The 14,515-nt window shown below is 39.3% G+C and overlaps 1 protein-coding gene across 2 annotated transcripts in view; it reads right to left on the minus strand.

Annotated features, from left to right (window-relative positions):
- Positions 1-14,515, minus strand: part of LOC102404328 (prolyl endopeptidase) — a 133,526-nt gene that overhangs the window by 67,085 nt on the left and 51,926 nt on the right. For both annotated transcript variants that reach the window (XM_006061937.4, XM_025294657.3), the window contains exon 7: positions 13,532-13,637. In XM_006061937.4, the coding sequence (XP_006061999.3) occupies positions 13,532-13,637 (106 nt within the window). The remainder of the gene's footprint in view (positions 1-13,531; positions 13,638-14,515) is intronic.

A 14,515-nucleotide genomic window follows, 5' to 3' on the forward strand; every position in this document is an offset into this window, starting at 1 on the left:
AAATACTTAAAGAGATGGGAGTACCAGACCACCTTACCTATCTATTAAGTAATTTATAAATCTTTTGTTTGAATCTAAATATTTATTGGCTTAAGGGGCCATTTTTTCTATCAGTTAAAAGGTCTGTTAAAATGCTTCTGATTGTAGATTTGTCTGTCATTAGTTGTATTTCTGTTAATTTTTACTTTCTGTATTTTGAAAGTACACTGTTAGACACATACACAATTAGAATTATTATATCTAAATAAAACTGTATTGAACTTTTTATGATTATGAAGTTTTATCTCAAGTAATGTATGTTACTTTAAAGTCTACTCCAATATTAAGACAGCTACATCATTTTCATTTTAACAAATCTGGCCAGTTGTCTTCTGAAAATTGGATGGTCCCAATATGTTCTTCTCCATGTCTCCTAACCACTCAAATGCTTTCCATCTCTTTGTGGGTTGCATTCTATGTAATTTCTTTTTATATTCACTTTCACAAATTCTCTCTTCAGCTATGTCTCATCTCTTCTTTAACCTAATAACCTAACTTTTAACATTAATTATACTTCTAATTTTAGAAGTTCTATTTAGTCCTCTTCCAAATGTTTGGTCATTATTTATAATATTTTGTTTCTTGCTTATGTTTCCAAGCTTCTCAATTATTTTTTTAAAAGCAGCATCACTGTTTTTAAAAGTGCATTTACACAATTATTTTATATTCAGTTCAGTTTAGTTCAGTTGCTCAGTCATGTCCAACTCTTTGCGACCCCATGGACTGCAGCATGCGAGGCCTCCTTGTTCAAAACCAACTCCTGGAGTTTACCCAGACTCATGTCCATTGAGTCGGTGATGCCATCCAACCCTTTTATCCTCTGTTGTTGCCTTCTCCTCCTGCCTTCAATCTTTCATAGCATCAGGGTCTTTTCCATGAGTCAGTTCTTCATATCAGGTGGCCAAAATATTGCAGTTTCAGTTTCAACACCTTTCAGTTCAACATCATTAGGAATCTGATAATTCCACTCTGGTGTGAATCTGCTGGCTCTACTTCTCATGGTGGTGAACTTCTTTCATCTAGTCTGTGATTTCTGATTGTGAACTGATTTCCCTTGATATGCTATCTGTGAGAATTCTTGGAGGCCTGGGTTGAAATGACATTATTTCAGATAAGATTTGTATCTGGCTTCTGTTTGCTTCTTGGGAGGCAACCAACCTGGGAGCACTTTAAATTCTGGGCATGGAGATTTTTGGACCCCATAGAGAGAATCAAGTCAATGTGAACACATGTGAATGTCAGTCCTTCTGTTTTAGGAGAATCCAAATCCTGCCTCCAAGACAGAGACAGGCAGGTTTCCTTACTACATACCCTGCCTCTCCCCAACTTCCCTCTCTACCGTTGGCAGGTCTATTTCTCAGTAATCCATACACCACCACCAAAGGGAAGCTCAGGCTCAAACCCCAGCAGAAACATTCTAAGACAAACCAGCTCACATCCCAGGATTCCTGCTTTCATTTTGTCTTTGGTCTCTATGATTTCTCTTCTTTTGTGCCAATTAGCAATATATTTAGTAGATGATTTATTAACTTTTTACAACATTTTTGTTGTTTCAATTAGACTATTCAAGTAGATTATTATATCACCTGCTACATTCCCACAAACTAAAGTCCTTACAGTTAATTGTCATAAATAATCAAGTTCCAAATCTGAGTCAAACATTCTCCTTTTTCCAGTGACAAATTGCCGACCCCCAAAGCAGGTGATCCATTCAAAGACAAATGCATCTCAGTTTATGTAAAACAACACTTTAAAACGAAAAGAAACCCAAAGACTATTATTCCTTATAAGACAAAGTTAAAAAATTAGTTTGCAATGCAAAATTTGCAGTCAGAAGGCTACATTTGTTTATTATAAGAATGATGAAACAATTTTCTGGACTGTGACATTTGTAAACACAAAGTCTTAGTTCAGGGAAATGTCAGATTCCTTAAATGTTCCCCTGACAATAAAACATTTCCTGATGTGAAACCTTTACTTCTCAAAGTAACCATCTTACCGTTTCTGACTGAAAAGGTCTTACAGCCATTGCAGTGGTATTTACTATGACCCCACTTTCCCCTGCCTGTAAAAAAGGCACTGAAATGTCCACTAAAGACAACACATAGCATAAATTTCCTTTAGTATGTCTGCATAGTCAGGTGAACCTGAAGATGTCATGCACTTGTTTTAAATAATCAGGCTCCAAACAGCGCTTAAACAATTTTAAAAAGTTTGTGGTCATTATCTGCCACCGATTTCTGAAACACAGACTTTAGTCATAAATGCACACAAGTCAGACTTAGGAATGTGGCTGGATTTATACAAATCCAACTATAATATGAAAAGCTGTTCAAAGTACAGGCTAACAGGGCAGCACGTTTAAAACAAGGGCTCATAAAATCCTTTGGTTCTCTGGAAACCCATGCTCCTCAGGCTTTGGCCACAAGATAATTCAAGAGAAATGGTATTCCAGTTGAACAATGGGACTCATTCCATTTTGTTATTCACAAGTTAAAACACTATTGATTTAATTTTTTTAAAAAATGGAGTTACTTAAAAAAAGAGAGATGTGGCTAAACTCTCAAACCATCTCACTTTTGCCCACCTCTTCTGAGGTATTTTTGTGTGTAAGTGGTTCTTCCTTTTGAAGTCAACAGAATTCGATTCCCAAACTTCCCTACACTGAAGTTGAAATTACTTTTTATAAATCTGTTCCTTGGTGGGGAAAGATGAATTTACTGAGTGAAGGTGAGCTTAAAATATCTAAAACTTTCTCTAGAGCAATTCATTACTTGTATTGCTTTCTTTGAAAATCAATGTTATTAAGTATATTCCATAGAAAATGTTTCATAAGCTCTCTCATAACAGGAGCTAAAAAGTGCACTTGCACTGACAGAACACGGCGGCCTTGGCCTCTGACAACGGTTAACAATGCACAGCAGACGCGGGTCACGCTCCAGGACTGAGGGGAGCAGAAGGCTGCTGTTCTCTCTGGCCTGATGCCTTCCTTCTGTCGCACCTGCCACACGGTGATGGCTAAAACACGGGCATGGAATCCAACTGACCTGGGTGTGCATCTTTCAACGGCATCAGAGAAGCTAACTGGCCTCACCCTTCTCAGTTTCCTCCAGGTAACAACACAGGCTCCTTAGAGGTTGGTGAAAAGACAATGGGATATCTAGAACTTGGCACACACGAAATGCTAAGAAAATATTCACTACCATCCCAATACTGGTTATCACCCCAGCATTCCTCAAGTGACAAGAATAAGCAGAATGTGGCTTCAGAACAGCACTATTTATTTGCTAACAGTGAACTTATAAAAATCTAATTTCCATCTCTCGGGGCACACAACCATTTTCCTAGGAAAACACCTTTATAATCACTAATTTAAAAATTGGCAAAATTGTTAATTTTGTCACTTGCTGTTAAGTCACTTCAGTTGCGTCCAACTCTGTGTGACCCCACAGACGGCAGCCTACCAGGCTCCCCCGTCCCTGGGATTCTCCAGGCAAGAACACTGGAGTGGGTTGCCATTTCCTTCTCCAATGCATGAATGTGAAAAGTGAAAGTGAAGTTGCTCAGTTGTGTCCGACCCTCAGCGACCCCAAGGACTGCAGCCTTCCAGGCTCCTCCATCCATGGGATTTTGTCGCTAGTACTTCATATTTTACTTCAAAATTAATGGGTTTTTTTCTTACTTTTATATTGTCTTTTGATGTTCCAATTCTTTTGGGTTGCTGGCATTCCCACTCAGAAACACAAACTTATTTTCTGATAACTCCCTGTCTCTCACAGAAGCCCTCCTCCTTAGTCTGACTTTTTAATGCTCTGATGACTTTGCTCAACTTGAGACAACTCATTTGTTTCAAGTTCCTTGAATGTTTATTTCCCCCCACCCCACCTTTCCTCTCTACTTTCAAAAGATGGCCAGCCCCACCAGGCATGAACATGGGAGTCAAAATTGTCCCAGATACCCAGACACAAGAGGTCACCTGCCTTGCACTGCAGAGATGCCTGAGTGAATAATTTAAGTGTCTGACAAACACTAAGCTTCCTTTTGTAGTACTATGTTACCATGTAGTGTAGACTGATTTCTAATGCAGGTGAAAGCTAGTTTTCTTTCCTGACATGAAAGCATTAAAAGGAAGGCATGGTGAGTGCTAAAAATTTTATCAATCTAAAATGATCAAACTTTCTGCAAGAAAAGGTAAAAAGCTGAGAGACAGGTTAGTAAAAGTCTGGCTGAAGCTTAAGACAAGCTTCTATTTCCTTACAAGAATCAGCATGTCAGCATCACTCATCTTTTCCTCCAATGTGGTTGCTCAGTTGCGCAGTCGTGTCCGACTCTGCAACCCTATGGACTGCAGCACCCTAAGCTTCCTTGTCCTTTGTTATCTCCCTGAGTTTGCTGAAACTCCTGTCCATTGAGTTGGTGATGCCATCTCATCCTCTGTTGCCCCCTTTTCCGCCTGCCCTCAATCTTCCCTGCATCAGGGTCTTTTCTAATAAGTTGGCTCTTTGCATCAGGTGGCCAAAGTATTGGAGCTTCAGCATCAGTCCTTCCAATGAGTCTTCAGGGTTGATTTCCTTTAAGATTGACTGGTTTGATCTCCCTGTTGTCCAAGGAACTCTCAAGACTCTTCTCCAGCACCACAATTCCAAAGCATCAATTTTTCAGTGCTCAGCCTTCGTTATGGTCCGATTCTCACACATCAGGGTCTCATACATGACTACCGGAAAAACCATAGCTATGACTGTACAAATTTGTTGGCAAAATAATGTCTCTGCTTTTTAATATGCTGTCTAGGTTTGTCATAGCTTTTCTTCAAAGGAGCGAGCATCTTTTAATTTCGTCCCTAAATGCTGTGTCATGAGCAAAGACCACTTCAGGTCCATTTTAAGGATGATGACACTGAAGCACAATGGTGTTAAGTTACCAACAACAAAGATTTTAGACATTCAGAGTTCTTTGCACCTAACAATTACTTATTATGGATCCTATTTAAAAACTTCTTATTGTACGTTTATTCAGAATAGGGCCAAATGGTCTTTTGCTGCTGATTATCCTATGAAATAGGGGAAAAAAGTACCTGACCTGCTACAGAAAAATGAAAGAACCCAAAAGAAAGGGGAACAAACAAAAGACAGACAGCAGACAGGAGAGGGGATTTAGAGTTTCCAAACCTCAGACAGGTCCTCACTTGGGCCTGGACATGTGTGCTTGGTGACAGCACCGGTGATAACCCTGACGCTGTGCACTGGCAGTCCCGTGGTCTCGTGGCCTCCGTCCAACTGGCGGGGAGCGCACATCCGGCAGGGACAGGCTGTCATCACTGCCGGCGCCGGCACAGCGCCCGGCACAAAGTGCGGCACAGGTGCATGTCTGCTTCATGACTAAATACAACATTCACATAATCCTGTTTCAGACCGAGCCTTATGTACATTTCTCGATAAGGTAAAGACAAGAGAAGTAACCAAATTTAAAAGAAGTTAGCAGTTTCTTCCACTTTCCCGGTACGAACATTTAGAAATACAATACACAAAGTTAAACATGTATAAAAGCATGTTGAACATCATCTTTTATATTTTTAGGGTATACATTTTCATGAAAATATTTTAAAAGTTCACATATTGGCAAGAAAAAGGAAAACTCTGAGGTCTGACATTTAATTGTAATGCAGAAAATATGTGAACATTTACTCTAAATTTAGTCAATATGAAACAACTTTATGTATTCATAATATTTATAGCAAATTTAGGAAACAAAGTATATATATATGCATAAATAAGTATATATATATATTTCAAAAGAAATAGTAGTCTTGATTTAGAAAGGTACAGAAATAGAAGAAAATCCAGACACAAATCATACTCTTGCAAGGTTCCAGATGATTAATTTGAGCTACTCCACAGGCATGAATCACACTAAGAACTGCAGGGGTCAAGACTCAGCTGCCTTTCCCACTGCAGAACTAATAAAATGTCATGCTGCCTGGTGTCCTAAGTGATACCTTGGCACCTCTATACTTTCAATTATAAACAAGAGAAGCAGAAACCTTCTGCTCACATAATATACAGGACAGGAGAGAAACGGTCTATACTTTCTTTCATCGTTCTTAGGATTTAATAGAAAACAAAAAAATTCATTCAAAAAAGTTAAACAGCCCAGAAGGGTAAAGATTACTCACAAGTAAATGAACAAGGTGGCTTCTCAAGCAGGGCCACCTGAGCACAGGATCTCTAAAGGGGCAAGTGAAGTTATCAGAGACAAGCTGGCACCCATCTACTATGAGTCTGTGTTAAAGAAAAGTTATCTGACACTTGTTAAAATGATAATGAAGACTACTCAAGACTACTGCAATAAAGGAGAGAGATCACACAGAACTCAAATACAGAAAAGATAGCTGGAGGTTTATAGCCAATGTGCAGAATGAGGGGGTTGGTGGATCGAAAATTACTAAGAGAGACATCAGGGTAGGGGGATTCTTGGTGAAAGCAGGTTAAGCACATGAGGGATAGCTGGGGGAAGGGGAATTGGATCCATACCAAGGGTACAGGACTGTCTTTAAACTGACCTAGCAGGATTCTCACTACAACTGGGGCTCTGCAGGCCCAGAAAGTTGAGCGGGGGGACAAGGAACTAAGACTGAAGCCTAACCGAGAAGAGGCTCAGAGGAGCCTGACTCAAGTCTGGTCAAGGAGAGAATCTCTATTGTTGTCAGGCACTGTTCTAGGTGCTGGGGACCCTATGGCGAATGAGACAGACAAGGTCCTTAACCTTGTGCAGCTCAAAAGGAATCACACACACAAGGTTTTTGTATGGAGAGAAAAAAGAAACCAGAACAGGAGAAGGGGTAGAAGGGCCAGAAGCAGGAAAGGTATCACAAGAGCAAGAGGAAGCATGTTAACTCCTAGGGCAGAGGTGCCTCTTTCCCCAGAGAAAGCAGAAGTGACTCGGGACACGTCTCCAGCAGCCAGAGCAGAAGACGGTGCAATATTCCTTGGAGGGGGCCTGCTTAGCTATTTTGAACACTTGGAAAATTATAGAGGCTTCTAAGGCCCAGACAAGAGGCCAAGTGCAGTTTCCATCCAGTGATGAGCGAAGTGTTTGGAAAAGTAAGGACAGGAGCAGCTACCGCATCAACTGCAGTTCCTGTGAGCAGCCACGGCCCACAGTTTGCAAGAAATGTCATATTACTACTAAGTAAAACTACTGCAAATGTAAGCGGCAGAAGTGAGGTTCTCCAAAGAGAGGCAAGGATAAAAGAAAGATCCTGCTCACAGAGTAGCTCAGAGCAAGGTCAGCTAGTCCTTGAACAGAAAATCAAACTGGCATAAATGTAAGTCACTCAGAGAGCATACTTTTAACTCTCAAGAGTTTAAGATTTTTTCCATTCTATATTTATGTAGTATGTGTTATCCTCTTCTGTGGTATTAAGCAGCCACTGGCCATTTTTTGGTGCTTCTCATTTCAAAATGCACACAGGCAGAAGGTTTTCTTGGAAAACAAAAACGACAGAAATGTTACAAAAGAGCTTCCTCAGTGAAATTATTTAGTTCTCCAGACAGGATATTTAGTGATGCCCTAATAAATAAAGAATTAATGTATAGGGCAATGCTGGTAAATCTCCCTGCCTTTAAGGTAAACATGATTAAAATGGTAACAGAATGGCCTGAGGTTATCATAAGGGGTATCAATTTATGCAATATAATGTTGATGATTTCATAACACTGGATTTAGTTTTCAGTCACCAGCTATTCAGTTTAACTCACCTACTATTTCAGTTAACTAGCACATTTAGCATTTAACTTAAATATTATTATTTCCTTTAGTTTAAACGGGGCAACAAAAATGCGGAAGCAGTACGGGAATGGCATGAAAAAGATTCTGGGTGGCAGTCACGGTCCCCAACTGGGTATATGCTCTCTGTAATTTTCGGTTATTAACCTGAAAAATTAAACGTGCCCCCATGAGAGGCACACCTCTTCATGTTTTCCTCCATATAAGGACTCTGCTGATTATGAATCAAGTTTTACATAAAATAATACCAAAATCTGTGTTTAGAGCAGCTTTGATACTAAAGATACATTATTTTTAGGGCATCTTTAATCTATTTAATCTACTACCTAAAACCATGGTGTGATGACTCCAAATATTCCCCTTTCAGTCAAAAAACACATGGATAAAGAAAGAAGGCATACGTGAGAATCCACTCTATGCCAGGAACCCTGCTAAGCCCTTTTCTGTGCATTTTCATTACTCTTCACCATTGCTAAGTAGGTATCACTTACCTATTGCTAAGCAGGTATCACGAAGTAGGTACCACTGCCTCATTTGTAGTTGTGCAAATATGAAGACAGAAGGGATGACTTTTCCAGGGTCACCAGTTATTTAGTGGTACAGTTGAGATTTTAAAGTCTTATTGTCTCAATATACCCAACTGTAATGAAGAGGAACTATTTAAAAAATTTTAATAATCACAATATCAATCTTCTATGTCTCTCCTGTTATAAACCAAATACACTCAGTGTCTTCAACATTTAAACTCACCCACGGTACTTGTTTTTTCTAACCAGTCATAATCATGTAATAGTGTATGTGTGCTCAGTCGCCCAGATGTGTCTGACTGCTTGCAATCCCATGGACTGTAGCCTGCCAGGCTCCTCTATCCGTGGGATTTTCCCAGGCAAGAATACTGCATTGGGTAGCCTCCTACTTCGGGGGATCTTCCCGATCCAGGAATCGAACCCATGCTTCATGCATTGGCAGGTGGATTCTTTACCAATGAGCCACGTAGGAAGGCCCAATCATATAATTAACTCATAATAAATCAGCAGTCAATTAAAAAAAAAACACATACACACACTACCACCCCCCCACCAGCCACACACACACACACACACAAAGATCTTTCTAATCCTGACCTACACAATTAATTGACTTTTGAACGCGAGAGCGGGAACTGATTTCCAGTTCATTTTCTTAGTACTAGTCAATCACTGCAACTGTTGAGAGCTTTCAGAATCCTAGGACTGCCATTCAAAAGAACTCCTCTGAGGCTTATGATATTCATAGGTTTAATGCTAGTAAAGCGAAAAAAAAAAAAAAAAAAAAGATAGGCCCAGAACTATACCCAGAATTTAGCAGCTATCACTGGAGAACACTCTACAAATTGCTCCCAATTTGTCTGTGTGCAACTCAACAGCTTAAAATCCATCTATCTTATTCAGGTACATTGTGTTTTCTTGTTTACAGGATATTCTATACTTTTGAATCAATGAATTCCACACACCGGTCAGTTTAGTATTCTCATTTTTAAAAACGGTACGAGGTTACTGAAGACTTGTTTGCTCTATTCTTTTCCATGTGGTTTTCCATGAGCTCACTGGGAAGGTCTTTTTGATACATCCACTTGTCTAAACTGATGTACTGAGTTAACTGATCAAACACTAATCTAGGTGTTACTGTGAAGGTATTTTATAGATATGATTAAAGACCATAATCAGTTGACTTTAAGTAAAGGAGATTATCCTAGACAGTCTGGGTAGGCCTGAGCCTTCCAGCAGAGCTGAGGCTTCCCTGAACAAGAAGAAATTCCACTTGTGGACGGCAGCTTCAACCTATGCCTGAGCGTTTCAGCCTGTCCCTCCTGATGGCCTGCCCTACTGGTTTCAGACTTTCCTAGCCAGCCAGGCCTCTAATCTTGTAAGCCAATCCCTTGCAACAAATCTCTTAATATATATCTCCTACTGGGTCTGCTTCTCTTGTTAAACCTTGACAGACACATTCACTAACCATTGATATTTCACAAATATAAAACACCTAGCAATAACTTTAGTAAGAAATATGTAGTTTCCTATATAATTCAGAGGTACAGTCCCAAATAAATGTGAAGATTTACACATAGTCCTAGTCAAACATATAGCTGGGTTTTGTTCAGATCAAGGCAAAATAATCTTAAAGTTCCTCTAGAAGAATTTTTTTTTAAAAAGAGAGAGAACAATTTGGAAAACAATAATTGCTAAATTTACTGAGTGATTACTCTGTGCTGGGTTTTTCACCTAAGCTACACAAAAATCACCTAGAAAACAAAGACAGTGGTCTCATAAGTCAAGAAAAGATCAAGTTAGGAAGGGAAGCCAGGACCTGGCATATTCTCTAAGTATCTTCCAACCTGAACATAGCCTTCAGGATTTTTAAAAATGCTTCCCTCTTTCATTCCTCACGTTTATTCATGGCTGCAAGGACTAGAATCTTATTTATGAGGGCCCAGTGCACCTCTCGGACATGACTGAAGTGACTTGGAGGCAGCAGCAGCAGCGCACCTCTACGCTGCCTTCCTCCTGGAATCCCAATCTCTGCGTATCATACCCTCCTCATTCATTTCTCGTAAATGCTGAAAACATGGGGCAGAGAGAGGTAGTGGGAAAAAAAAGGTAAGGACCCTAAGTGGTCAGGAAGAAAACAGAGGCACTGGCACTTGCTAAGTCTCATTCAAAGTAGTACCATTTATTATGAAAGTGGACACAGAAATAGTTCAGAGTGCGAAAGTGTGGATTTTTCTCTGCATTTGGAGTCAATTAAGCAATTTGTGTATCTTTTAATAACAGGCCTGAAGTGAAGTGAAGTCGCTCAGTCATGTCCAACTCTTTGCGACCCCATGGACTGCAGCCTACCAGGCTCCTCCGTCCATGGTATTCCCCAGGCAAGAGTACTGGAGTGGGGTGCCATTTCCTTCTCCAAAGGACCTTCCCCATCCAGGGACCGAACCCGGGTCTCTCACACTGTAAGCAGATGCTTTACCATCTGAGCCACCAGGGAAGTCTACAATTTGTAGATCTTTTGTGCATCTTTTAGTAACAGGCCTACTAATAATTTAAAGATATAATGGAGTAATAAATAGAAAATGAAAGCAGTGCTCTCTGGAGGAAGACACTGTAACTGAAATTTCTGATAAACTGGAGAAAGGCAAAGTCCCTTCCACCGTCCTAGGCCCAAGCGGGAAAGTGGGCAGGACTACAGCACAGTAATTTCTGTCATCTTGTCTAAGATTCGACCTTCCATGTTCAGCTCTGTGCAGAGCTAGACTTGCAGCTTGGGTGAGTGACTCTTGAGTGGGGTGTGCATCTTTCACAGAATGTGAAAACCAAGGTGGATGTAGTATTCATGTATCTTTTTGTTTTATGGATCTTGCTTGAAGAAGTTTAAAAATGATGCAGTACCCAATTAATAACATAAAATGGTATATATTTTCTGATCATAATGTAATATAGATAAAATACTAATAATGAGGGAATCTAATCAACAATTAGACATGAATACAATATTGTATATTTTAAAAATTTGTGTCAACTATCTCTGAAATATGGGGCTTCCTATGTGGCACTAGTGATAAAGAGTCCATCTGCCAATACAGGAGACGCAAGAGAAGTGGATTCAATCTCTAGGTTAGGAAGATCCCCTTGAGTAGGAAATGGCAACCCATTCCAGTATTCTTGCCTGGAGATTCCCAATGACAGAGGAGCTTGGTGGGCTATAGCCCATAAGGTCATAAAGAGTTGTAAATAACTGAGAGACTGAACATACACATCTCTAAAATGTATTTATTTCATATTAACCAGAATATGGGGTAATTGCGCCATTATCTGGGTGCTAAGGGCTTCCCCAGTGCCTCAGTGATAAAAAATCTGCCTGCAATGCAGGAAGACACAGGTTCGATTCTGGGGTCTGGATGATTCCCCTGGAGGAGGGTATAGCAACCCACTCCAGTATTCTTCCCTGGAGAATATCATGGACAGAGGAGCCTGGCAGGCTATATATAGTCCATGGGGTCCCAAAGAGTCGGACAGGATTGACGCAACTATGCATGAGCTCGAGCACTGGGTGCTAATATCCCTGATAGCTTTGGGGTCTGGGAATTCTCAGCACAGTAAAACATGCTGTTGAAAAGCTTTAATGCTTAATGATGGTGCTGATATGATATAAATGTTGGAGGAAAACAACATTTAAAATAAGCCATCTCGGCTAACAAACACATGAAAAGATGCTTAACATCACTCATTATCAGAGAAATGCAAATCAAAACCACAATGAGGTACCATTTCACGCCAGTCAGAATGGCTGCAATCCAAAAGTCTACAAGCAATAAATGCTGGAGAGGGTGTGGAGAAAAGGGAACCCTCTTACACTGTTGGTGGGAATGCAAACTAGTACAGCCACTATGGAGAACAGTGTGGAGATTCCTTAAAAAACTGGAAATAGAACTGCCTTAATGACCCAGCAATCCCACTCCTGGGCATACACACTGAGGAAACCAGAATTGAAAGAGACATGTGTACCCCAATGTTCATTGCAGCACTGTTTATAATAGTCAGGACATGGAAGCAACCTAGATGTCCATCAGCAGATGAATGGATAAGAAAGCTGTGGTAAATATACACAATGGAGTATTACTCAGCCATTAAAAAGAATACATCTGAATCAGTTCTAATGAGGTGGATGAAACTGGAGCCTATTATACAGAGTGAAGTAAGCCAGAAAGAAAAACACCAATACAGTATACTAACGCATATATATGGAATTTAGAAAGATGGTAACGATAACCCTCTATGCAAGACAGCAAAAGAGACACAGATGTATAGAACAGTCTTTTGGACTCTGTGGGAGAGGGAGAGGTGGGATGATTTGGGAGAATGGCATTGAAACATGTATAATACCGTATATGAAACGGATCGCCAGTCCAGGTTCAATGCATGATACAGGATGCTTGGGGCTGGTGCACTGGGATGACCCAGAGGGATGGTACGGGGAAGGAGGTGGGAGGGGGGTTCAGGATGGGGAGCACGTGTATACCCATGGTGGATTCAGGCTGATGTATGGCAAAACCAATACAGTATTGCAAAGTAATTAGCCTCCAATTAAAATAAATAAATTTATATTAAAAAATAATAAATAAAATATAATGGGGAGCAATTTTATAAAATAAAAAAATAAAATAAAATAAGCCATCTCCAGAATTTGCAACTGGCTGGTCCTGTCTTGATACCTACAGTTTCAGGAAGCAAGTTAAGCTAATACTGCACGTGTGTCCAGTACTGAGAAGCTGTCTTATGATCACATATTAGCCTGTTAAATTGTCACTGGTGTTTGATCTCTTTCCCGTGACAATCTGTACCATCACATCTAGGCAGTAATAATACTTTACAGATCACAGGGGCAGCTTCTCCTGAACAATCTTCATCTGCAATATAGACAGGATAACTTTCACACAGAGAAACATACAAAAAATATGGTTAGCCTTGATCTACAGAAAAAATGCTAAAGCCAACAAGAGCTTCATTCAATTCTTTTTCATTTTAAGGAATAATATCAAAAGAAAAGATCATAAGACCTGAGATGACATGATTAAATGTAAGAAGGTTTCTTGGGAAATCAATTAGAAGACCAACATAATTGCTTTTTAATGGGGCTCTCTGGAATAATCATCTGTGTTTGAAAGACAGCTTACCAGTGATGCCATTGGGCTCCTGATGGAGGTCACAGTACCAGAGTCGGTTTACAGGATCACATCCCTCCCGTATCGACAATAAGACGTAGCGACCATCGTCAGATAACTACAAAGGAAACAAAAACAGCACAGGGAACTTAGTAGAATATATTTTTTGTGAGAACACTGTTACACATTAAGTTAAAAAAAAATTCACTGGTGTATCTTTACTGAAAACTTATGACTGGATAAGAAAGTTAGAAAAAAAGATAACATCAATTTTAACTTATCTTGCAGTTAATCACTTTATTTTAACAAAACATAGTGAAATGTTTAAGTTGAAAATATCAGTATATGTAACTGAATGTCATGACTCAAAATGACTTTTACTTAGCACCTATTCTTTATAGTCAATAATACTGTAATAATTTTGTATGGTGACAGATGGTTATGGGACTTGCCATGGTGATCATTTATTGTAATATATTTGATTGTTGGATCACTATGTCGTACACCTAAAACTAATGTAATATTCTATGCCAATTGTGTATTTTTAAAAGTTTAAAAAAATAAAGTCTATCCTTTAACTGAAAAATACATGCAATCTGTCATTCTCAATATTAATATCCTAAATTTGAATTTTTGTCATGGGTTACACATTTTAAAAGCTGTACTAAATACGTAAGAATTAGTAAAATGGGTGTGAATACACAAAAGTTCATTTGTGGTTCATAATGTTCACGTTAACAAGTTTCTATTGAACAAATGAACAACTTTTTACACGGATCTTTAGTCCCTTATACACAAGGCAGAAGAAATAAAAGGCTGTGCTTCAGCAGCTATCTTTTAGAATACTAAACAGAAGAATCTTAGGTAGCAAAAAGAATCTTGATAAATACTAATGCAACAAATAACACTGTTTTGAGTTGTCAAAATTGATATAAGTAGTATCAGACTATATATCCTTTTGCAACTAATTTTTTCATTCAATATTTAAAAAATTAA

This window comes from Bubalus bubalis, chromosome 10, assembly GCF_019923935.1.
Source record: "Bubalus bubalis isolate 160015118507 breed Murrah chromosome 10, NDDB_SH_1, whole genome shotgun sequence".
In the NCBI taxonomy this organism is placed as follows: domain Eukaryota; kingdom Metazoa; phylum Chordata; class Mammalia; order Artiodactyla; family Bovidae; genus Bubalus; species Bubalus bubalis.